We start from the raw sequence: 24,130 nt of genomic DNA, 5'->3' as shown, positions 1-24,130 counted from the left end.
CAACATATTGAATAAGCAAAAAGATGTTTACAGGAAAAGTTGAAGAGCTTCTATATTTCTTTTCCTAGAAATCCTTGACTGGTTCAAATCCAAATTGTTAGGAGCCTGTTTCCTAGATAGGAATTGAGAGTGCAAGGTCACTGGACTTTTGTGTTCCATGCAAAGGATAAGAAAAAATAATTTTTGTCCCTTTCTTCTAAACTCTTTTCAGGAGAGAACTGCAGTTTATGTATCCTCAGCAGGTAGGGAGATGGCTCCATAAGTCACATCCCTGCAAGATAGGATTTAGGATTAAACTCCAGCCTTGATACTGCAAACCATCCTTGCCCAGTTAAGAGCTTTCAATCCACTGTGTGTGTCTGTGACTGGAGTTGTGGAGCACTCACACTCATGTCTGTGAGAACACCCTCCTCATTTCAGGGTCTGAATATCCAGGTTACCAAAAGTGCAGATGTAAGTGGTGTTCATCTAATTTACACATCCCATCACAGCAGTGCTGAGCTTCTTCAGACTTCTACTGAGTGTTCTCATGGTTTGTCACTGAGTCTCTCCTTGCTTTTGGGAGGAAGCTCTACAAGAGCACAACTTCTCATAAAGCTCAGGCAACCACCTTCATTCAGCGTACACCTTCATTTTATGACAGGATCAGCTTATTTCAGTTGAACTAAATATCAGTTAGGGACTGGTGGAAGATACACAAATTTCAAACTACAGGACAGTTCTCATCCTTCAAATATTTAACACTGTCACTTCAAACATTCCTGCTAAAAGCAGAGGCAGCACATCATATGCAGAAGTGTGTGGGTGTGCAATATTAGGTCCTCCAAACCTTTGGTGTTGGCTTCACTAAGCCAGATCAGAGAAAGATTTTAAGTTCAACAAGCACAGTTTTCTCAGGGAGGCATGTTTTGACTTTGGGTACTTTCAGACTAACCTTTGTCTCTGTTTTTGAGGTATTCTTCATCAGATAGCTGTGAAGATTTTGTTACTTGATCACTGTAAAAAGCAGTGTTCAAGGTAGTGGTGAGCAATTCTAAGGGAATATGATGAATTTGGCTCTGTAATTTTCGCTATGGATAAAGAAATATATTTTTCAAGGACTAATTAATAGACATTTTTACACAATGTTTTTCACTTGCAAGTATTTTTAAGACAGCCTACAAAACACACTTCATTGTCATCGCAGCCTGAAGCGTGTTTTTAAAATGAGAAAACTGAGACATCGAGATTTTTTAATTTGCACTGAGTCTCAGAGGATTTCAGTGATAGTTCACAAAAATTCCAGGCCTCTTGACCTTTCATCCCACAGTCTTATCTTTCACTTGTAATGATTTTTCAGGATACTAATTTCTGTCTTCTTTTACCTTTACTGAACCCTGGATATTTGTCTCTTCAGTGATGGTGGTGGATGCCAAACAGATGGAAGCTACACACTCACCCTAGCCCAGCATGGACACTGAGGTCCCAGCTCCAGCAGAGCTTCCACACAGCCCATTAAGTGCAGTTCCTACATTTGCATTTTGAGCCACAGTCCTGCAGGGTGCTGGATGTGCTTGATTTTTGTGCAGTGAAAGGTTCTGCAGGTTTGGGTGAAACAACTTCACACGGGAAGTTCAGCATGTGGGCTCTACATTGCATTTTATATTCTACTTGAAATCATGACAATAAAACCCAATAAATATTTTTTCCAGGACTCTTGGTAATGATTCTGGGATTCTAGAGATTTCCTGCTAAAGCAAGCATTGGCACAGGTTGGAAATCTTTCCAGAGTCTGTAACAACAGGTAGCAAACGCTGGGCAGGTGATCTCACAGGACAACCTCCCTCTTCAAACTCAGTGACAGATTTCAGACGCTGTTCATTTTTTAAGTGTCACCATCTGGTTGTGCCCAGTTCACAACCTGATTCTCAGAGCTGCTGAAAAGCTCAAAGTAACAGTCCTTGAGAGCCTTTTGAGATGGCTTTCTAGTTGCACACAAAAGAAGTAAGTTCTGAGTTATTTCCTTAGAAAAAGCCGCTTGGTATTCATGAAATAAGGAAACAGAACAAGTTTTTTTGAAAAGGAAAGAACTAAATATTCAAAAAATGCCAAGGTTAGCAGAGTATAGTATTAGGAAATAGCAGAGAGATTTCTCCCTGAACTTGTGACTTAGCTTTTGAGAAAAATAGCTTTTTTGAAGAAGCCCAGATTGACATTCCATAGCAGCCAGAGAGAAGGTTACTGTTCCTGCTTTATAATGGTATAGCTTTAAATATAGCTTTCCCCAGACATTAAACATCTTACAGTAATGTGGATTAGAGGGAAGCAGTGGATTTAGGTTATTTTGACTTTATTAAAAATGTTTACAGTGTCTCCCATTATGTTCTAACAAAGTTTGGGAAATAAGACATACCTGAGAGCATCTACTAGACAGATGTATGACTGCCTGGAAAATGGGATTCAGGAAGATTTTTGAAACTGGAAAGATGTATCTAGTAGGATTTTGTGACAATCTTATCTTCATACCTTTAGTATTCAGTAGCTGTTCCCTATGTGACCAGCAGAACACCAGTGTGTGTGTTTTCTGAGGTTACAGAAAGCACCATGCTTGAATTGGCTGCAGATGTGCTGGAGAGGGACAGGATCAAAGTGACCTTCACAAGCTAAGACAAGTGCCAGGGGGCAAGGAGAGGGGAATGCTGTCATTCCTCAGAGAGCCAAGTTGTTCCGTGTGTAAATTTCTTACGTGGTAAATTACTGGTTAAGGAATAGTTCCACAAGAAAATATAATGGGAATATTGTGTGTCACAAGTTCATGTGGGTTAACATGTTGTAAAATGAGGCATGATTCTCATACATTTGAAGAGGTACAAGCGCTGAAAGAGCTGCAGCTCTGCTGTTAAAGAGAGGGAGATTCACTGGCATGAGCTGAAATTCTGCATCAGTAAAATTCAAGAGAGAGATGAGCCACTGGTCATATCCACAGAAAGAATAGTAGCAGATGTAGAGAATGGTATCTAAAAGGTGATGTTGATGTATCTATAAGGTATCTAAATAAAATAAATTTTATGAACTGTGTTTACAATTAGAGAAGCTAAGGGCACCACACTTATAGTGAATGTGTCAAATAAGTTGCAGATCAGTTTCCTGTGGCAGCAAGGTTCATAATTAATATGACATTAAAAATTATTTCCTTTTATTGTTTTGTATTTAAATGTTTTGTGCTCTAAGAGAGGGGAAACCAGTGTGTCATGAAATATCACAAACGTGATGGCAACAGATCTTTAATTGCACTTCCTTGATTGTTTTCCCCACCATTCTCAGTTTTGCAGTGTCCTTCAGGGGTTGTGGCTGTCAGCATACAGAATAAATGGTTCTTCAGGTGTGGTCACATGGTGTGATTTCTGTAGTGATACTGCAGAATTCTGCATCCTCCTCCTCCTACTGTTTAAGAAACTTAGTATATGGTCTGATTGGACTTTAGAGTTAATGGGGATAGTGAACACCAGTCATCTTGGGGATCTCTGGATTCCAGTTATGTTCTTTGCACTGGAAAAAATACTCTGGGTTTTTTTGCATGTATCCTGATTTCTGTAATTTGAACTTCATTAGTGCATTGATTTTTTTTCTCTGTTCTCATCGGATCTGTCTCATTCTCACCTCCTGTTCCTCACTACCTGACTAACATCATGTCCTGTGTAAATGCTGTCAATAAAGGATTTACCTGTTTACCAGATCATTAAGAAACCCATTTGTTTTTAATATTGACCTGGACTAGAATCTTTGGCCAGGATTCATTCCACCTCAGTTTAGTAATTTAATTCAGATTAAGATCCAAAGGTTTTATCACTAAAAATAGAGTCATCTTGAGAAGTGATTAATAGTAGAAATGATTAATTTGCCAGGTGTGTTCAGTAATTATTTAGAGATTTTAAAACAAAATTTGAAATTGTAATAATTTATTAGGACTTATTTACATTTTGTTATTATAAATTTATTATTTTTTAAATTGTGATGACTCAAGACCTTCTTTATTGTTATGAATACCAGATTATCTAAGCCTATTTTTTTATTTGCTTCCAAACTCCTTATCATATTACAGCCTTTCATTTTATAGATGTTTCATTCTAGCCAAAGTTTGTTGTGTATATGTGAGAGAGTTTTTTAAACACCTGTAAGTTTTGCAATCTAGTTATGCATACTTCAGAATTTAAAGATCAGTAAAACCCTATTTTCTTTGTAAAATCAGTAGCAATTAGATAGTTTTTTCTACTCCTAAAGACATAGGACAGGGTGATTCTTGTGTAGCAAGATTATTATTAACTCAGCAATTCTCTATTTAGAGTTCTTTCAAACCCTAAATATATCCTGTGTTCCCTCCCCACTGTAGCTACTTCTCGATATCTCACTACTCAAAAAGAAATTGTATTTGCTCTCTATATTCTTTTTCACCAAAAAAAGAATATAGAGAGTATAAACCTCCTGAAGGTATTGAACAAGAAAGTTGGATGCCATAAAGGGAAGTCATTTATCTCTCAAACAGCATCATTATCCTCTTTAGCTGCTCCCTTAGCCTGTACAAATTCTGTTGTAGGCCTCATGTTTCTGATATACATAAGGAATATTTTATTGTTTATTTTTCAATCCTTTAATGTTTGTTCTTGGAAACCTACTTCTGCTCTTTGCAATTTCCTCTTACTTAACGCCTGCTGAAGTTTAAGTTCCTGTTTATTGGTTTCCCTAGGATCATGTTTCCAAAATTTGAAGGATTCCTGTTTGGTTGAAATAGACTCTTGAACCTTGCTGTTCATCCGGTTTAGCTTAATCCTGCCTTCCTGGTTCCCTTTCTTGCACAGAGCCCAAACCTTCAGAAACATTTCCTTTTGAGGTACTGCCCTTACTGCCTTTGCTGTCTTACAGTTTTACTTTTAGTATCTCTGTGACTAATCTCAACTTACTACATGTGTGAATTTCACTTCAATTCTTATTATTTACTGAAAAACCACACAAGCCACCCAGAAGTATGAGCAGAGTGCACGGAGAACAGGAGGTAGGACAGAGGAGCCAGGAAGATGGGAGAAGGGGAGCAGGACAGTACTTCTGTTCCCACTGGATGACTGAACTGGGGCTGGAGCATCCCAGTAGTGTTGAATCTGTCAGGTTCTGCCCTGAGGGCCACTGGTACTGTCATTCCTGGCCTCCATCCACTGCAGGTACTGCAGGGTAATGCAGCAGCTCTGACTGCCTGTGTGCTGTCTGCTGTGGCCTGCTAACAAGAACTGCATTCTGGGCTGGAAATTAGAAGTCTTGACATACTGAGATCCTCATATATGTCATTTGGTACAAGTGCTTTTGCCACAGATATCCTGCCAAATCCAGGCTATTGCACTTAGTGCTTTGTGAAATCCTCTAAATCCAGGGAGCCACCTTGGTCACCTGAATCACCAGTACTTGGAGTAGCAAGGGCTGCTCTCCACATCCTGCCTCTGACACAGAGCAGGGCTTTTGGCAGACAGCTTCAGTTATAGGTAATAGTTCTGAGCACTAAGTCATAGAGTTACCACATTAGAAACAGAACTCAGTCAGAAATTAATTACATACCTATGGAATTCCTCATTGTGGACTTACAGAATGGATTGGATTGGAAAGGACCTTAAAGATCATCCAGTTCAACTTCCCTGCCATAGGTAGGGACACCTTTCACTAGACTTGGTTGTTCAAAGCCCCATCCAACCTGGCCTTGAACACTTCCACAGGTGGGGCATCCAGAGCTTCTGAAGCAACCTGTGCCAGTGCCTCACCATCCTCACAGTTAAGAATTTCTTCCTAATATCCAATCTAAACCTGCCATCTTTGATCTTGAGGCCATTTCCCTTTGTCCTATTATTCCATGCCCTTGTGAGAATGCCTTCCCTGTCTCTGTTGCAGCCCCTTTGGATACTGGAAAGTGCTATACATCTTCCCCAAATCCTCTCATCCAGGCTGAACAGCCCCAACTCTCTCAACCTTTCCTCACAGGAGAGGTGTTCCAGCCAGCACTGTGGTCAGTTTAGTGACTCTCCTCTGGACTTGTTCCAATTGTCTTTCCGATCTCTTGTTTAAGTTTTTCCTGGATGATTTTTGAAGATGCATTTGAGGATGTGCATCCTTCTAAAAACAAGGTGTGTAATTCATCAGTTGGAGCTGAATTGAGAGGACAACAATCAGTGTCAGGATATGAACTCAGTAATGCTATTGATGCACAGATTTTGCCAGCTGCACCACAGGATTGGATGGCTGGGTTGCTAAAAGTGAAACTGCACAGAGACCCCTTTTCCCAGCAGAGAAGGATGGGACCAGCAGATTTGTTGGATTGTATATGACGACCCTTCAATCTTGTCAAGGAAAGGAAGAACTTGCACAAGCCGCATTCAATGTTTAATTGAAGAAGGCAGAGCTCTGCAGGCCTATAACTGAACTTCATCTGCTTTGGCTGGCTCAGAAGTAAATATTACTTCCTAGGATTTTTTTAATTCATTTGAGAGCACTGGCTTTGTCTATTAACATTTGATCTCCAGTGGCATCACTCACCTCTCCAGTGGCATTCTGTTTCCTTAGAGCACTGCTGGAATTCAACCAACTCCATATTTTGGTCACCACCAAAGAACTGTGTGATTGCCACTTCCTCCCCTATCCCACAGTGTGAGAATGTTTTACTCCTGTCTCGAAGCAGCATCAGATCCAACACTGTCGATAACTACTCGTGCACAAAACTTCATTGGTTCGGATTTTTAAAATTATCAGTCTTTCCATTTTCTCCTCTTTTTCAGGAGAAGATTTAGTATCTTAAAATACTTTCAGTTATTCTGAGACCTAGAAATTGAAATGCTTTTGGATAATTTAGCCACATTGGTTTTACAACTGGTGAGAAAGTAAAATATTGTCATTTGGTCCCATATATATGTTATGAATGTCTCTGTGATCAGAGGTCAGGAGAGGCTTGGTAATTTTATTAGCCCAGTTAGCTAACTGGTCCAAAAAAGAGTTTAAAGTGCTAATTCTTTGGCTAGTTTCACATTTCTTCAGTACAGCATGATGATGACAAAAATGGGTAGCCCTTATTAAAATCCCCTTTGAAGATCTTCTCATGTTCTGGAAACCATATTCTCATAATGCATGGAGCAAGTTCTGATTCTGCAGTTGAATACAAGGTTTTTTCTAGCAGCAGAATTAATAATCTGCAGTCCTTGTTCAAAGCCAGACTTTGGACTGTATGTTGAGCTTCTGTAGGTTCTGTTGTATGAGAAATCAGGCTAGGTGGAGAGTGTGATCCTTCTGTGTCAGGATGTTTAAATTGGTGAATATTTAGGCATCCAGAAAAACCAGCCCATTTTACAGAAGTGCTTAGTTGCTGTCTAACATATAAGAGACATACCTGAACTCAAGACTTCATAAAATTAACTAGGTGTCCAAATGTTAGACTCAGTCATTTATGTCTCTGAGACAGTATCTTGCTGATCAACTCAAAATAAATTGCACTAAGCTATTTTTAATACTTTACATTCCATAGAGCTAAGGCTTAGATATTTGGTGTCCAGTCCAGTCTTGACTGGACACGGGCCATCAATTTTATAAAGGACAACCACATATTTGTAGTTGCCATTGTTTTTTTTATTTTTTGTGTTGAATGTTTGAATGACTTGCATAATGATATGTCAATAATTTAATCATCAACTGATCAATAATGCCTTGTAATGTATGTTTTGTATTTAAATGTCTTGAAAACCCTTCATGGGAGATTTTCTTGAAAATTGTTTACCTTTCTAAAAGCACATAGTGTAAGCTAGTCATTAAATTCTTTCTCTGGTCAGGAGAGTCATCACCATGGGCTGATCCAGATGTCTGTAGGATGGATGAATAGAGTTACAGTCAAAAAATCCTTTCCCTTTCCATTAATTATGAAATTAATTAATAGGAGGTCAGTTAATTCAGTCTGTATGCCTTTTTAATCATTTGTTTAGGTGAGATAAGCTCTTCTCTTCCTGTCAGTGGCATTCTTTACCATGGGATTGTCAAGATGATGACTGCTCTAGTTGCTTTGCTTTTTTGCAGAGCTGTGTATGTATTGTTCTTTCTAACAGTTTTGCTATGTATTTACATTATTCCCTGTTTCTTTTTCTGCAGCCAACATCTTGTACATGGCAAGCCAAGAAATGATGAAGGTGGTGGAGAGAGACAGTACAACCATAAAGCAAAATTTAAAGAAGGTAACTGTTTAATCCTCAGTTTTCAAAGGAAGCCCACATACATGAGGAGATGTTAAAACCAGTTACATTTATGCAAAACCAGAATTTCAGCAGGCTTGATTCTGCTTTTTTGTGAGTGTCATTCCATTAAAGGGATCACTGATTCTTAAAATGTGTGAATCCACACCTTGGTAGCATTGATGTAGCATTCATCACTATGATGATGTAGCATTCATCACTATCAGATGTACCAACCCATCTAGTTTGCTTTCCTTGCTGGAGAAGAAGCAGTCTGTGTCCTGGCTGGGCATGAGGTGTGGTTCCCAGTGGGGCCTGTAGTTACCTGGGTTCTGATCTCACAGGTGAGGTGTCAGTTATTATCATGGGATTCTGCAGGCTTAATCTTCCATGGCCTCAGAATGGAACAGAGAAGAGTCAGCAATGGCTCCACCATTTCACCCATTGCACTGTAACGTAAGAGAAATTCCTCAGAGGCTAAAGCTACTGCTCTACAGGTGAATTAACTCATTTCAGGCAGGTTTCTCACACTGAAATTTCTTGTCTGTATGAATTTATTGTTGAAAGAGATTCTGTAAAGTTCTTATCTGGACCAATCACATTTTCCCAGTCACGCTTCAAGGGTGGCATGTTCTAATGGCAGTTCAGGTGGTCACCCTGTGGTCACCATGTTTTGGAGTTAATTTAATAGTGTGACCGTGGTCAGACAATTCCAGATGGTTTATGAGCCAGAAAACTGTCACATTTAATAAACTTTTATTGTGATAGCCCCTGTGAAAGTAGATAATCAGGGTAACATATTCTACTGTGTTCCTTCTCTACCTTTTTCTGTATCATCCCTCTCTTTTTCTGGAAGAATAATTCTAGCAGTTTGCACTGGAAAAGATTTTCCTCAGAGAGTGGAGTTTTCTAGGACAGAGGTCCTAAATCTCTTTAAAATTACTCTGTGCTTTTTAAATAGAAATGATATAAAGTTCATTTCATAAAGCAGTCTTTCTTTTTGTGGCTGAAAATATTTATATTTTAGTTAGCCCATTTGCCTTCTCTGCACTTCAGAAGGTATGTTCATATTTTAAAGGGGTTGAAGTAGCACACATTAACAGGGATCCCTGTACTGTACCTGACATGCCTGGGCTTTCTCTTTTTTGTTGCAGAGCACTCAAAGTTCGTTCTGTACTTTGTGGGGAATCTCAGTGAAGAGACTGAAGGGCTCATCTTGCAGACTGCAAATACTCCCATTTTCTTAAAAAAAAAAAACTTTCCATAGGTTGGTCCAAAGCCCAGTGAATTCAAGGAGTATGGTTGATTTTATTGACTGAATCACTCCTCCGAGTGTCAGGGAGCTGGAGGGTCTGCCTGCTCCCTGAAACGTGGGCCAAGGCTGACCACACACAGGCAGTGCCCTCTCCAAGCAGGATGCAGTCCCACAGCACCTGAGCAGAGCACAGGAGCAGGGTCTATTTACTGTTCCAGACAAGGCAAAGCAATGTAACAGGTCCAGCATCCCTCCAGAGAATCCAGTCAGGAGCAAAAGGGGACAGGGGCAGAGACAGGAGTGGAGACAAGGCTACAATGTGGGTCCAAGTCTATCCAGGAGGGATTACCAAAGGCATGGTAGATTGGGAGCTGCAAGATGGGAGCCATCCCGGAGTCAGGCTGTGTACAGTGTAGATCTGAAGTTGGTCTGGGACACAGGACCAGGGCTGCAGTCACTGCACAATGTAGCTTGGGAGGATGAGACTAAAGGACAGAGCTGGAGACCCTGGGGCCAGGCAGGGCTGGTGAGGGCTGTCAGTGCCCTGAAGGGTGGGACTGCAGGTCCCTGTGTTGGCCAGGGTACCAAGTGAGGAGTGCAGGAGCAGGATTCCTCGAGCAGGACTGGAGGAAATGTTAATCACAAGCACATGTGCTTGAAGTCAAGCAGGAATGCTTTGTTGGGTGGGATGGTGGTGGTGACAATCAGCTGCAGCTCCAGTGACTTCAGGTGGTCGATCAGATGAAAACTCTGATTTCTTGTACTGAATGAAGGCCCATAGCTAACAGTAAAGCTTGCAGGTGTCCTAGTCTGCTCCATCTGTGCTTTTGTTGACTCTGTCAATCTAAGCATGGCCTTGGCAGGCAGGGGCTGTTTTAAACCTGTGTTAACTTTCTTTTATTGATTCTTCTGTGACCTCATACATGTGTGGCAAACATACTCAAGAAAACAAAAAGCTGCAGCAAGCTTGTAAGAGTTAGTTAACTGAAGAAAAAGCAGGTTTAAAAGTGAAGCTAAATCCTTCCCTTTTTTCATCTTCTAGTAATTTCTGGGAATGTAAGAATTAAGGGAAAAATTTTCAGTTGGCATCATGTTAAATTTGAAGAGTATTGACAATAAAAATGGGCTTAACTTATAAAGGTTGGAAGTTTATAAAAACAGGAACTATAGTCCAAGTTGCTATAGAACTGGCAAGCTGTTACTTCAAAAAATTTATACTGTTTAGTAGTCACTGTGATCATATGGTAAAAGCCAATCTTAACACCTGACTTTGCCAGCTGCTGCGGAATAGAAAAGTTATTTCTGGATCTTATTTGCATTCTGTGATCTGAAAGAAGAGACACAAAATTATTCCAATCTTTCCATGTCCAGGTTTAAATATAATTAATACTAGCTAGGGAGCAGGAGAAATTTTATCACCAGACTGCAGATTCTTAGTCTAACAAAGTTAATTGCTTGGATTTATGTTGAAAGAATGGGAGCTGGAATATTGTTTGGATAATTAAGTGAGGTTTTTCACTTAAACTCTTTTAGAGTCAGGACTTGTGCACATTAAATAGCAGTGGAACTGTATGAGGAGGATGGAGACCTGTCTTCTAATGAAGTAATATATGACAGAGCCTTAAAATATTGTGTAAAACTGTTTGTCCAGATCCAGCTGTACATGGATGTACAGGAATTTGAGCTTCATATTGCAGTGACATGGGGGGCTGTGATAAACCAGAAAATCCAAACAAATAAGGTAAGGGATACTGATAGAAGATTTCCTCACATCTGGAGGTTAATTATTAGCTGATCATGTCTAAGCTCAGCTACCTATGTTCATTCACTGTAATAACACCAACTCCCTTTCCTAACAGAAGCTGGAGGCAAAGATACTACTGAACTAGAGGAAGTTTATTGTAATTCCTGCACAAAAGGAAGTGGGTGTAATTGCATGTTCTTAAAAGATGGATCAGCACTAGGCATCATGAAGCTTTTACAAACAGAATAAAAAAAATTTAAAAGGCAGAGGAAAATTGGGCATTCACTAGCATGCCTGGAATGGACACTGATATTTCCTTATAGAGGTTCTCTACAGAACTTAGCTTTTTAAGTTTGCATCATGTCCTGCTCATTGCTCTCTTTTAAGACTTAGCCTTATTGAGCCTTTTTCTAAGCATATAAATCTGTTATAATAAATATAACCTTATATAAATCAAGAAGATAATTGCATGAAAGGGTAAAACTAGGTGCTTACAGAGGAAATTCTCCTAAAATAATCACCCCTCAGATTTTGTATTTATTGAGAGATATATCTGGTTCATTGGTCCATGTGTAATACACAATAGTCCTATTTTGAAATGTAGGATCTGCTCCAGAGCCCTTTTAAATCCATTGAAGAGCTTCCACAGGCTTCAGGAATTCTTGAATCAGTGAACTTTTGTAGTGTTTCATAATTTTTTAAGATCATAAACCATCTCCTCCAACTGCAAATCAGGATTCTTTTGATTGGCATGTTTATCCAAAAACATTTATATGTTCCTTGAGTTTTTTGCCAGTGGTCTGGTGTAGCAGTTGCATTGATTGCATAAGGAAAAAGACAGGAAACATCTGAAGTATAGATACAAAGATGAAAGTTACAAACTGGAAATTTATTGACATATTAACCTATTTTCACTCAAACATGGAAGTTTATATTGTAGGTGGCTTATAGACCTTATAGATGATTAAGTGGGGAAGAAGTACAGTGTTGAAAAAATTGAATTAATGAAGTCTTTGTTTACTACTTCGTGCTTATTCCAGTGGCGGATTTAGAATTTATAGCAGTGCAAGTTTATATCACACCAATGATGCCATAGATAATATGTTCTCCAAAAGTATCAACTAAACAGTGACATGCAGGGATGTGGAATAAAGGCTGAAGAACTAAGTATTTCCTTTCAACAGAGAAGTGCTAGGCTTTTCTTTTGCAAAATTGTCCTTGCTAGAGAAATTTTGTTAAACTAAGCAACCAAGAACTATTTTGACCCCTGAAGCAACTGTTTTGATGTTGCCTAGTCTTTTTGTTTGAGTCTCTGTAGACATCCATGTGGCTTAGTTGTGATTCCCATTGACAGGAGCATGATCTGAAGATACATGCTTAAAAGAATGTTACAAATACTTTGCCTGCCCACAGCCTGAGTGAGGTGCTTGCCTACATTTGTGAAAAACCTTCCAAAGACTCTTTCTGAATAGGTGCAAAGTGTTCTCTCTAGCCAAGAACACCTCTTTTTTTGGCTGGTCTCACATCCTTTTTGGCTTCCACTCCCTGGAGGTGCAGAGTTGAAGCCAGGGAATTTGCACATCTGCTTGGGGATTTTGGTGCCTGTGTCATTTAACCACAAGAACAAGCTTTTCTTTGAAGTGCCCAGAATGCCTAATCAGGGATCAGCAGCTTCTCTCCTTGGAGGAAAAGGATCCCAGTGAGCATTTTAAAAAGTCAGTGTACCACTATATACTTAGCTGTGATGTTTCATTTACTCTGTAACTGAGTGCCTGTTACCATCATTTGTGCTGTGTGGTATTCTAGTAAAGAAGTGATGACAAGAATTTCCAAAATTTTTGGGGTGGATATAAGGTGTGTGCTGCACACAATGTGCAAAGATAGCAGTATTTCCCCAGCCTTCTGAAGAATATTTAAAAGTTACCATCAACTACTTACTACCCCTTTATTTCTTAGTTCCCACTGTGCACCCCACTGGGGAGCATTGCCTTTTACAGCCAGATTCTGATCCTGCTGTTGCAAGAGACATTTGACTTACATTAAGTCCTACTGAATGTAGACTGTGTCAGGCTGATACTCAAAAGGAAAAACTGTTTGCAGTAAATACAGTTGGAAGAATCTGTCCCAGCAGTAGTATTGCTTGAATAAGGGTTTCAGGTCTGTTTGTTTTTATTTTGGTATTTATACAGACTTGACTTCTGAAATGTTCATGTTCCTGACACATCTAAATATATACCCTCAAAATGCTTTTAAGTCTTTAAAAGTAACATAGATAATATAAATAAGTTAATCATCCTGATTTGTTGATAAATCCTGTGCATCCTTTTTAAAAGCACAGTTTTACTTTGCATTGAGTTTGACCCATCATTATCTGTGAGAAAGTGGAAATAAAAGTGGTCTCTGTTGATCTCATGGGTCTTTGTGCAGAGCAGCCAGTAGTGTTGATAATAAACTGCAGCAGAGTTTTCCCTTTGTTGATGTACCAAGTCTCAACATTGATAAAGGCAAGAAAACTGTGTGAGAATACTTGACACTGGGGAGAGCCCTCACACACCTGGAATCACATGCAAAATAGCCACTACATCAGGCCTGTCTAAGAGATTGAATCCTAATTTTTCTGATAGTAAAATGTTTCTTCACCTCCTTTCCAGACAGGGAAGCTGGTTTTGTTTTTTATTTATGCTGGCTTAACAACTGACCACCATGATGTTAAATAAACTCCGCACAAGGAACTACCCATTACACCTTCACTGCAAGTCCTACAGGTGCAGTAAAAGAGCATCAGGACCCAGATTGTCAACTTCCTTTTCTCCAAACAATCCAACTGAAAACATTTGGTTTCACACTGCCCTTGGAAAGCTGAGAAAACCCAGTTCTTGTAAAACAAGCTGAGAAGCAAGTTCCCCAGGACCTTACCATCAAACTGGCTGATCTCAACCATGGCAGCATCATGAGAGAAAGAGATGGTACCTCAGAGAACCATATCCCAAAGCATTTAGGGCTTCCTAAGGCAGTGCCAGCTCTTTGAATTCCCAGAAGCCAAAGTACAACTGAAGCAGATTTTAAAAAGTATGTCCCAAACGAGTCTGTTCCCCTATTCTTTTGGCAGGATAAGGTGGAGACACTTTTGTAATTCCAGAGAAGCTAAGTAATTTTCTATAAACCTGGGTTGAAACTAAAATTAATTCTGGGATAATGCCTTTTAAACTAGTTTTCATCCAAGAACAAATGAAACTGGTTACTGTTGAGAGATGTCACCCAGAGAGAAGCTGCTGGAGCAGCCAGTGAATGCATGTGGGAGTAATACTGATAAAATGTGAATGTATCAGAGACAAGGATTTCAGCAAGGACACTGGGGCAGTCCTGCTATTGCATGTGTGCCACTCCTTTATATCCACAGAGATCAGTCCTTCACTCTTGGCTATCAGCTGCAGTGGTGCCTGCCCATGTAATAAGATCCTGAAGTTGTTATAACATGTACCAAATTCCAGAGAAACAGAAAAAAATCAATTAATAAGTTTTAACTTTTTTGATTTTTTTTTCAGGGCTGGTCTTTGACAGTTACAGAAGAGGCAGAAAAGAAATCTCTCTGTAATTCACTTTCTGTGAACTGTCATACATACTATGACAAGTGGAGTCAACTGCAGGAAATCTTTATTATTTTCTTAGAAACTCTTTAAAATGTAAACATCCTGTTGATACAAATCTCAGATTCTTCTGATGTTTACTTAGCAGCTGCCATCATTGTGCAGTGTCAGAGTACAAATACCATATTACAGGGTATGAGGCTGACAGAGCACTATTTGGACTTGTGTTTTATTTTACAGACTTGTGTTTTATTTTACAGTATTTTAAGGCTGAAAATACTTCTGAGCCATTTAATGATAAATCATCATCTAAGAATACTGCTGTTATTTTAAAGCTATTTGGAGTTTAGAAATTGCATAACTATTTCAAATACAGCATTGAAATGGCTGGCAAAGACAGCCCACGTCCCCTTCACTGTGCCTACAGGATCAGGAGATCCTGAAGGAGGGCATGTTTTAGTCACTCATAGCAAGCAGGATATTGCATCAGGAATCATAAAGTCTTTGTCATGTCCAGTGGTAGGTGCCATTTCCCTTCTGAGTCAGGAATACCTGGAAGTCTCACCATTCAATATTGAAAAAGAAAAAAAGATAATCCTCTCACCCTCATGGCAGAAAAGTTTTTAAAAAATTAAAATATTGGAAAGTTTAAGCACATAGCAAAACCAGAAAGAACTTCCTATTTATTGTTTTGCAAATCTGTTTATTTTTAAGCTAGTCTAATTATTTTGGGGGCCTGACTCATCATTTCTGAATGCTTAGATTGGCAGCAGCTTTCCATTGCTGGTGCAGTGGTTGTGCTGACTCAGGATGTCTTTACAGCCATCCACCATCCACAGGAAAATATGCATTTTACAGATCCATGTAGGCCATATAGTGCATGCCAGTGTTCCCTACACTAATGGAGATCCCATGTGCCTCTGGTTACACATGGTTTGTTAATTATTCCTGCCTGCCTGCTGCAATAACAAAGCTCCTGATGTTAAAATTAAGATGGGAAGATGGATTCTGGAAACTTTTATTTAAATATATCTAAAATTGTGCTTAAACGTATTAGGAAAGAGGGTGACATTTTAAAGTCTGTGTATTTCATGTCTGTGTGTGACACAGGCAAAGAGCAGATTCATTTTGTCATTCAGAAGGAGATGGTCAGTCTCATAAATGGCAGTCAAGTAGCTGTCAGGTTTCCTAGGCTCTGTGCCAACATCTGGATCACTGAAAATTTACACCTTGGTTGCAGTCTTTTTTTTTCTCATAATCCAGTAATAAGGAAGAATTTGAAATTAAAAATCACTTCTGTTAAAGTTTTTCATGTGTAGGCATGGGCACATGGACAGAGTGCACACACCAACACCTGCACGTGAAATAAGCAGGCAAAATAACTGCAGCATCAAATCAAGTTCCCCAAATCTTCTGTTTAAAAACTGTTCTTAGTTGGTTATAACAGACCCAAACCTTTCTTAGTTGCATGTATGACACACGTGTTTGTCCTACCTTGACTGGTTTTATTTCAATCCAAAGGATTCTACAATGTCTACAAATAAAGCTCAGGGAAAATGAACTATTTTCTCATGGTGGCTGTTCCTAGCTTGGAGAGGGAAGCTTCTCATTCCAGTGAAGAGGAGACACATGCTGAGCTAGTAAAGAGGTAACTAGTGAGGGAGCAGTAAACAGAGAGGAGGAGGAGGAGGAGGCAGGAAGAACCAAAGGTTCTGTTTGTTTGGCCAAAGGAAAGCTTCTGCTGCTATAGGAGGTGGTGGATTGGAACTACCCAAGGAAGGCCATCTTTCCTGAATGTGTGATGGAAATTGGGGTGCCTGGTACACATGCAAACACCACACGACAGTGACCTGTACATAGATGGTTTTATGCTCAACTGAACCCAGCCCTGCTGACAGGAACAACTGCTACTCTGAGAGGTGCTTGAGGAACAGTGCTGGGAGTAGGGGCTCTAGAAAAAACAACCAGGGTTGGAGTTGGGACTCAAAATGAGATAGAGGACCCAGGAGACTGAAATCTGGACTTTGCAGGGCAAGAAGGCTGACTAGAATGGAAGCAGAGGTAGCTGGAATTGGTAATAATGAGATATAGAGAATAAAATTGAAATAAAGAACCAAAGGGGGTGTAGGGCAGTCTTGAGACCAGAAAGGATCTCAAGAAGTCATACCTGTAAAGAGTGAGCAAATGACTGGACAACAAGACCAGTAGTTGGTAAAAGTTCTGCCCTTTTCTGCTTGGAATGGAACCTAAATTTCCAAAATCTTATTGTTCTTGTTCTCAGCAGATGCCATTTACTATGTTTGCCTTAAGAACAGAAGCAGAACAACATAAGAGAATTTGTAGAGATGGATAGTAAGTAGTGAGGACCTGGTGTTCCAGGTCCTGAGGTACCTGGAGGTACTTGAGAGGGTTATTATTTTGGCCAACAGTTGGCTAAATGTCCATTGGTGACTGGAGCTTTTTAAGTGTGATCCTGAAGAGCAGCTTTGCTTTAGTTTCAGTTGGAAGGACTCCATGTGGTCCAAAGTATGGTAACCAAAGTATGGTAAATATGGACAAACTGGACATTTGCTTCAAAAACACACCATAGATTTTCAAACTAAATCATTAATTTCTGTGTTGGATGCCTCCAGTGTGACACCAGCAGGAAGGTGTGCCATGCTCCTCTGGCCAGAAGCTGACAGTTCTGCTTCTTTCAATTACACCAGGACCTTAAGGAACAGAGGCCTAAAGCAGCAAATCTAGAGGTGTTGACACTGTTGGCAGTACTTGTAGGTGCCACATGTGAAATACGTGGGGTTTGGTTTACCTCCTGGAAGCCCAGCAGACTGTACACACAGCTTCTGCTAAAACCAGTTGCATTACCAAGCATTTCACAGCTGGGGAGCACTGACCTCAATTCAGACACCTTTTGTGTAAGTATGCAGTGCTGATCTTTCATTAAAACATCCCTTTTCCTTTTTCTTCTTTCATTAACCAAAAGAGCTGTGTAGTGGAGGAGACAGCAGGATGTACAACCTCATCTGTGGCAGAAGGGGTAAAATGCCTATTGAAATGAAAGTGAGTAAGTTGATGGTAGAGGCACCTAAACTGTGAAGAGAATAGGCTCTTGGTGAAGTCATCAGTATTTTTCATAGATAGTCACAGTTTGTTCTCATTTTTCTGAGTATCTCATTTAAAACCTTGAAATGTGTATTACAGACAGATAAACAGTGTTTCAGAGCACCTGCAAAAGCAGTCCAGGAGTGCTGTCCTTTGAGTACAGTCAATACTGTGTAATGCTGCACAAGCTGGAAAACCAGCTCGAGGTGTTTCACTCTACACTACATGCTTTCATATTAATAAATGTAGTTTGAGATTAATTTCTGTGCTCCCCACCTGTAAAATGAAGATAAAAATTGCCACTAAGGTGTTGCAAAACTAAATTAATAAATGGGAGCATGTGAATCCTGTAGTAGTGCATGCCAGAGGAATGCAGAGCATAAAGAAAATAAATCCTGTCTGTAAACCATGAAATATGTAGTAAATAAATCCTCAGACCGCACACAGAATTTAAAATGAAAAATACTATCAAATAGCAGCTCATCAGCTGAACATCATCCTGTCAGTGGACTGAGTGAATCAAGGATCCTTTGGATCATGCAGTGAAAGATTAAACTGTAATGCAAATATACCAAGGGCAAGCTAAGAATGCACATAAATCTTCTATTTAGACATTTTCAAATCTGTGAGTTCTCAAGTTTACAACCCTACCTGGAGAACAGCCCATTTCACAGCCCATGCAGACTAAGCCAAGTATTTTATCCACCTTTGTAAGTGTAAATGGCTTTTCATCTTTTTCTAAATGATCTTGTGATGAGTCTCTGTGACTTGCCTTTCAAAAAATCTAATCATTTCAAGGACTAGTCCATTAAATTGTGAGTTGCTCCATTGCTTTTTTTTCCATCTCAGTTTCATAATCTTTATTTCTGTATCTGTTGGTAATGGAGCCCAGCATTAAACATAATTTGGTCAGATGTTTTGCTTCCAAAAGGCTTGAATGCATCTTGACATTTTACATTGGCTTTTCTGAAGAACTTTTGCTAGTGTGATATCTTGTGATTGATGAATTGAAGGCAAAATCAAAAGAAATTTTGTGCTAGAGCAAACAACACACACCTTGTATTCAGCAGGTAGCTAGTGACGAAGGAAACCAATAATGTTTGTTAACATGGGATGGTTTATGTTCTATGTTTTGCACATAAATAGAAGTATAACTGGGGTTGGTGTCTGTGCAACTGAGATACTATATTTTGGATACAGCCAATAGTACAATATTTGGGCAAACCTCAGCAAGAGAAAAGTGAGTTAGACAAAACCTTGTAATAGTTTGTGAAATGCAGTCTGGGCTCTTAGCCCACCTCTACCCCAGTGGGTCCATTTATTTATATTCCACATGGCTACAAAAATGATGGAATTGAAGATATTTGTGATGAAAGGAAAACTTCTTGTCCCTTAATTTATGTTAGCATTGCTCAATTATTCACTGAAGTACAGAAATGAAATATGAAACAAATGTGCATAATGGAACTGGGCCAAGCTGTGTGTGATGTGTTGAGCAATCAGCATCCTTCTGGTACCTGCATTCAAACATTTTAGTATGAAGAGTGCTCCCCATTAATCTTCTTCTTGTACAGTCTGAAATCCATAGGTTTTTACTCTCTCCCAGAAAACTACTTTCCCCTCATATACTTTGTAGAAATTGAAAAGCATAGCTATAGCAGGCAAAGTTGAGATGAAAATGAGGAGAAACAAAGACTTGGGGAAACGTGGCATTCACTGCTTCTAAGAGAGAGAAAAGTCACTTCCCTGAAGATGGTATTTAACTGGAATTTACAACTTTCGTGTTTAGGTGGGCTCTAGGGCAGGTAGCACCTGCTTCATGTATGTCATGAGCCAGGGTTGTTTGGGCAAGATCAAAACAAAATGGACTTTGGCAGAATTCTAGTTCCATGTTCCAACCCAGAAGAAAGTTGTTTGTTGGTCTCTGGGAGGTGCCTGCACTCCACACAGGCAGCACTTCACAAGGATAAGACAGAGAATTGGGACAGTTCAGCCTGGGGAAGAGGAGTCTCCGGGAGACTTTAGAGCACCTTCCAGTACCTAAAGGGGCCTGTAAGAAAATCAAGAATGTAAGAAAATTTTTAGCAAGGCCTGTTGCAATAGGACAAGGGGCAGTAGTTTTAAACTGAAAGAGGATCAGTTCAGACTGGCTATCAGGAAGAAGCGTTCTCACAGTGAGGGTGATGAGACACTGGCACAGGTGCCCAGAGAGGTGGTGGATGCCCCAGCCCTGAAAACATTTAAGGTCAGGTTGGATGGAGATTTGAACAATGTAATAATATAGGTGAAGATGTGCCTGGTCATTGCTTTTTTTAAATAACTGGAAAGCTAACACAGAAAACTGCTAACAGCTATGGAAAACACAACAGCTAGGCTGCTTGGGGTGAACTCCATGGACAACTCGATGTTTTGAGCCGTAGTAAGAAATTTACTAAGTCAGCCAGGCTATCATCTGCAGACTTCTGTTTTCAGAGTTAAACCTTTATTGTGTTCCACAGTTTTGCAGGTGAGGAAACTGAGTTGCAAAGCATTTAATTGTCTTCATCATACCTGCAGACCTGGAAACAACCAAGAAGTACCAGTCTGCTGTTCCTCACAGTGCATCTCAGGATTTGATGCCTTACTTATTTCCAAACTATTGTTTTGGTTGCTCCATCAGTAGCATTCCACACTGATTATTTATATGCTTTTCTTCCTAGCTGATTTTTTACTATGGAACTGGAGACAGCTGGTGTCCCCAGCACTACTATGATGAGATCAAAATGGATTTTCCCGACGGGGACATTCGGCTCTGTGAGAAGGGGCTGCGCCACGCCTTCGTGCTCGATGCCAGCAAGGAGATGGCTGCCATGATCACAGACTGGCTACAGGATGATCTGACCAAATTATAAACACTAATTCAGTCATCAACAAGAAAATGGTGTAATTATTTTGTGAATCTGTAATTTTTTTTGTGAGAGAGTCTGTCTTATTTTTTTTCTGTTTACTATAGATTATGGCTTGTTTTCTATTGAGATGTTTTAGAGAAAGTTAAAGAGAGACTGGCTGGTCCAAAGTATAGTTTTATTGACTCAGTGCTTATGTAGTTTCATCCTGAGTCTTCAGGACTCTGGAAGACTTGGCAATGGGTGGAATATTTACTGTCTGCTGGTGCTCTAGAAAATGCTGACACAACTGTACCTGAGCTGCTACCACCCCACTCTCTGCTGGAGGTGTCAGGATGTGGCTGGGTCCTGGCAATGGGTCCTGCTATGCTGTGAAAGGCCTGGCCCTCTCCTCATGTCTCACCCCTCTGTGTAAGCCAGGTCATGGCAGCCAGAACAGCCCAAGGCCCTGGGCAGCCCTGACGTTGTGTCCTCTGGGTCAGAGGGGTCGGTGGTCAGGCTGAGTTTGGGCTGGGTTCAGGGAAGATGTGGAGATCAGGTGTGCAGTTTCTCCAAGTCTCACCACGGGTTTGGGGCACTGCCACGACTCCACAGGGTATTAGAAATGCTGTAAGGTATCTGTGGCTGCTCAGCAAGGGAATAAGGATCTCTTACCTGGAACATGGCCAAGTGTTTCATTTTTAAGTTGACTGTAGAGAAGGCAAAGTACACTGGTCAAAAATGCCAGCATTTAAAAGTTAAAATGGATTGCAGAATCCATGTATAACAACTTCTAGGTGGCCTGGCTCTCCTAATGAAGTCCATGAGAACAGTGCTTGCTCAGCAACTTTAAAGAATTGAACCACTTTTGATGCATGTCTAAATTTCAGTTCTTTGCTCTAAGGACTGAAGTATGAAATTTTCTGCCAAGCCACAAATTAGGTACATTCACCATCAGAAAACATCTGTTACTGTGCCATGGCTGCACCCATGACATGGCATGAACGTTACTGTTGAGAACCAGACCCCTTGCATGGTGCTGACAGGTTGCCTGTTCTTCACATTTGGTGAACCCTTTCCTTTACAGATAGGAAAAAAAAAAAAAAAGAAAAAACTTCCTACCAGTTGTGATAACAAAAGAAGTTGCAGGGAATAGCTAGAAATGAAAATATTGCAAGTAAGGGGAACAGAGCCAAGTGTAATCAGGAAAAGCTTTCTAGCCACGAACCTGTGAAATAGTCTCCCTGTGGAGTTCATAAAGACATTTATAAATAAGCAAAACACTACAGAGTAGTCAGGGGAGGTCCTGCCCTTGCAGAAAGATGAATTTAGATGATGCACTGAGTATCAAACTTACATGATTTATTACCAGTTTTGATACATGTGAGAATGGTATTGGAGAATGTTCTCTGTGATGCAGAAAGATTAATTAATTGCTTCGTTTTCTTACACAATTATACACTTATATGCTCTCTAAAGCCCCCCTTGAACCTTTCACTAATATTTAGAGCAACTTGTAATAGAGTTCAGTTCCTGGATATTTGGGACTAGTTTTCAAACCTGCAGACTGACAGTGGATTTAAGTGACCTTCTCTGTATCAGAAGCCGGTTTAGGTTTTGAGACTAGCCAGTGGATCTTCTAATTACACTGCCACCTAATGAAATGGCCATGATGAGTGGGGCAGGAATGTTGGGAGCACAGTTTCAGCAGCGTGGGGAGGAACCAGACACGTTCAAAGTGAGGAGACTATGCCCATGCAACTGATTCTGCTTACTGGGGAGTCACGGGACTTTCTGTCTTTACAGGTCCATATTCAGTCATGATCAAAACAATCCTAGTGCTCACTGTAGAAATCCATAGTTGTGTCTGTGTGATAGCCCCCAGCTGTTGGGATCATCCCAGCTGGATGGCCTTGTGGCAGATGCTCCCTGCCTCTGCTGGCTGAGGTGCTCCCTGGGGCAGAGCCAGGAGGACGTGCACGTAGGTGGAGATACATTAATGTACACATACATGTACATGTGCACCTGTCTGTATGTCAGCAGCCTAAAAGCCACAGCTCACTTGGTTGGTTTGGTTTGCACCTTGGTCTGGTTGAACAAAACGTTTGTTCTTCAAAGTATGTGGAGTCAGGGAATGGACAAAGACATAGTTTGTGGGAGTTCAGCTGTTGTAGTGGGTCTCCTGAGACCAGACAGATTCTTGCATTAACCAAAGATGACAAGCAACTACTACAGCCTGGAAGCACCTATGAGAAGCAGTTGTTTACAGTGCATTATGCGTATTCTTTGTCTGAGGAATTAATTTAGCAATACTTGTACTTGACTTGTGTATGCCTTTTATACAAAAGTTAATCCGTTCTACTAAATCCTAACTGCATTAAGACCTAAACTGAGATTAGATCTGGTCACTGATGACCAGATCTACTGCAGAAGAATGCCTTACAATTTTCTTAAAAGAATTTTATCTAGTATTAAAAATAAAAACCATATTGATTCAATTGCTACCTTCCGCCTAGAAGCTGTTACTGTAAGGCAAAGATCTGAAAATTTGCTACTCTATTCATTGCTAAAACTCACGGGCCTACTTTCCACAGCTGTATTTCCTGAGAGGGGCAGATCCCACACAGTGAGAATCCAGCTCCTCAGAAGCCCATGGTGTTCATTGTCACCCCAGGCAAAGAGTGTCAAAAGTGCTCGTGGTCCAAATGTGCCAATTTACCATGAAAACACAGTGTGGTTTTGCCTATTTTAGACTATTTAAGAATTCTTGGAAAACCTATCACAAATATATTGACTGTAAGCTGTAGCACCTACTCACTGTCATTCACATCTGTGCTTGATTCTCACCACACGAGTGACCCTGCTAGTGCAGTGACTTTGACTCATGTGCAAGTGTTTTGCTAGATCGATACCTTTTAATAAAAGTACACGACTCCAATGACAAAAATAAAGAAATTTATGGTAAAATGTAACTTGATTCTTTGTTTTGGTAACTTGTTTAGTTCTAGTTCAGCTCCTTTATTACTTCATGCATACAAAATCTACAAAAATACTTTCCAAACCCCAAATTTCACATGCAATGCAGACATCTGCCAAGTGCACAGAAGATATGTGGGTGGTAGGCACCTGACTTGCTTAAGCATTTTTATCCAGAGTCTCTCCAAAATAATCAATCAGTTTCCCCTTGCTGCTTCCAGCTCCATGTTTGCTGCTCTGAATGAGCTATAGAGTGTGTGGATCAGTGAGGCTTGTCCCTTCAGGAAGCTGGATGAGTGCTTGCCCAGTGTTTATGGTGAAGAATTTGGAGTTGGACTCCAAGCTAAACACCAGATTCTTGACTCACAGAGACAGATTGC

At 40.2% G+C, this 24,130-nt stretch overlaps 1 protein-coding gene across 2 annotated transcripts in view; it reads left to right on the top strand.

Annotated features, from left to right (window-relative positions):
* LDAH (lipid droplet associated hydrolase) overlaps positions 1 to 23,746 on the top strand; it is a 112,242-nt gene extending 88,496 nt beyond the window's left edge. For both annotated transcript variants that reach the window (XM_018921240.3, XM_018921225.3), the window contains 2 exons: positions 8,143 to 8,225; positions 20,610 to 23,746. In XM_018921240.3, coding sequence (XP_018776785.1) covers positions 8,143 to 8,225; positions 20,610 to 20,801 — 275 coding nt within the window. In that variant the 3' untranslated portion in view covers positions 20,802 to 23,746. The remainder of the gene's footprint in view (positions 1 to 8,142; positions 8,226 to 20,609) is intronic.
* The last annotated feature ends 384 nt before the right edge of the window (positions 23,747 to 24,130 follow it).

Source organism: Serinus canaria, chromosome 3, assembly GCF_022539315.1.
Source record: "Serinus canaria isolate serCan28SL12 chromosome 3, serCan2020, whole genome shotgun sequence".
Taxonomy (NCBI): Eukaryota; Metazoa; Chordata; class Aves; order Passeriformes; family Fringillidae; genus Serinus; species Serinus canaria.
Note: the sequence above shows the minus strand (reverse complement) of the source record. Positions and strands in the feature narration are given on the sequence as shown.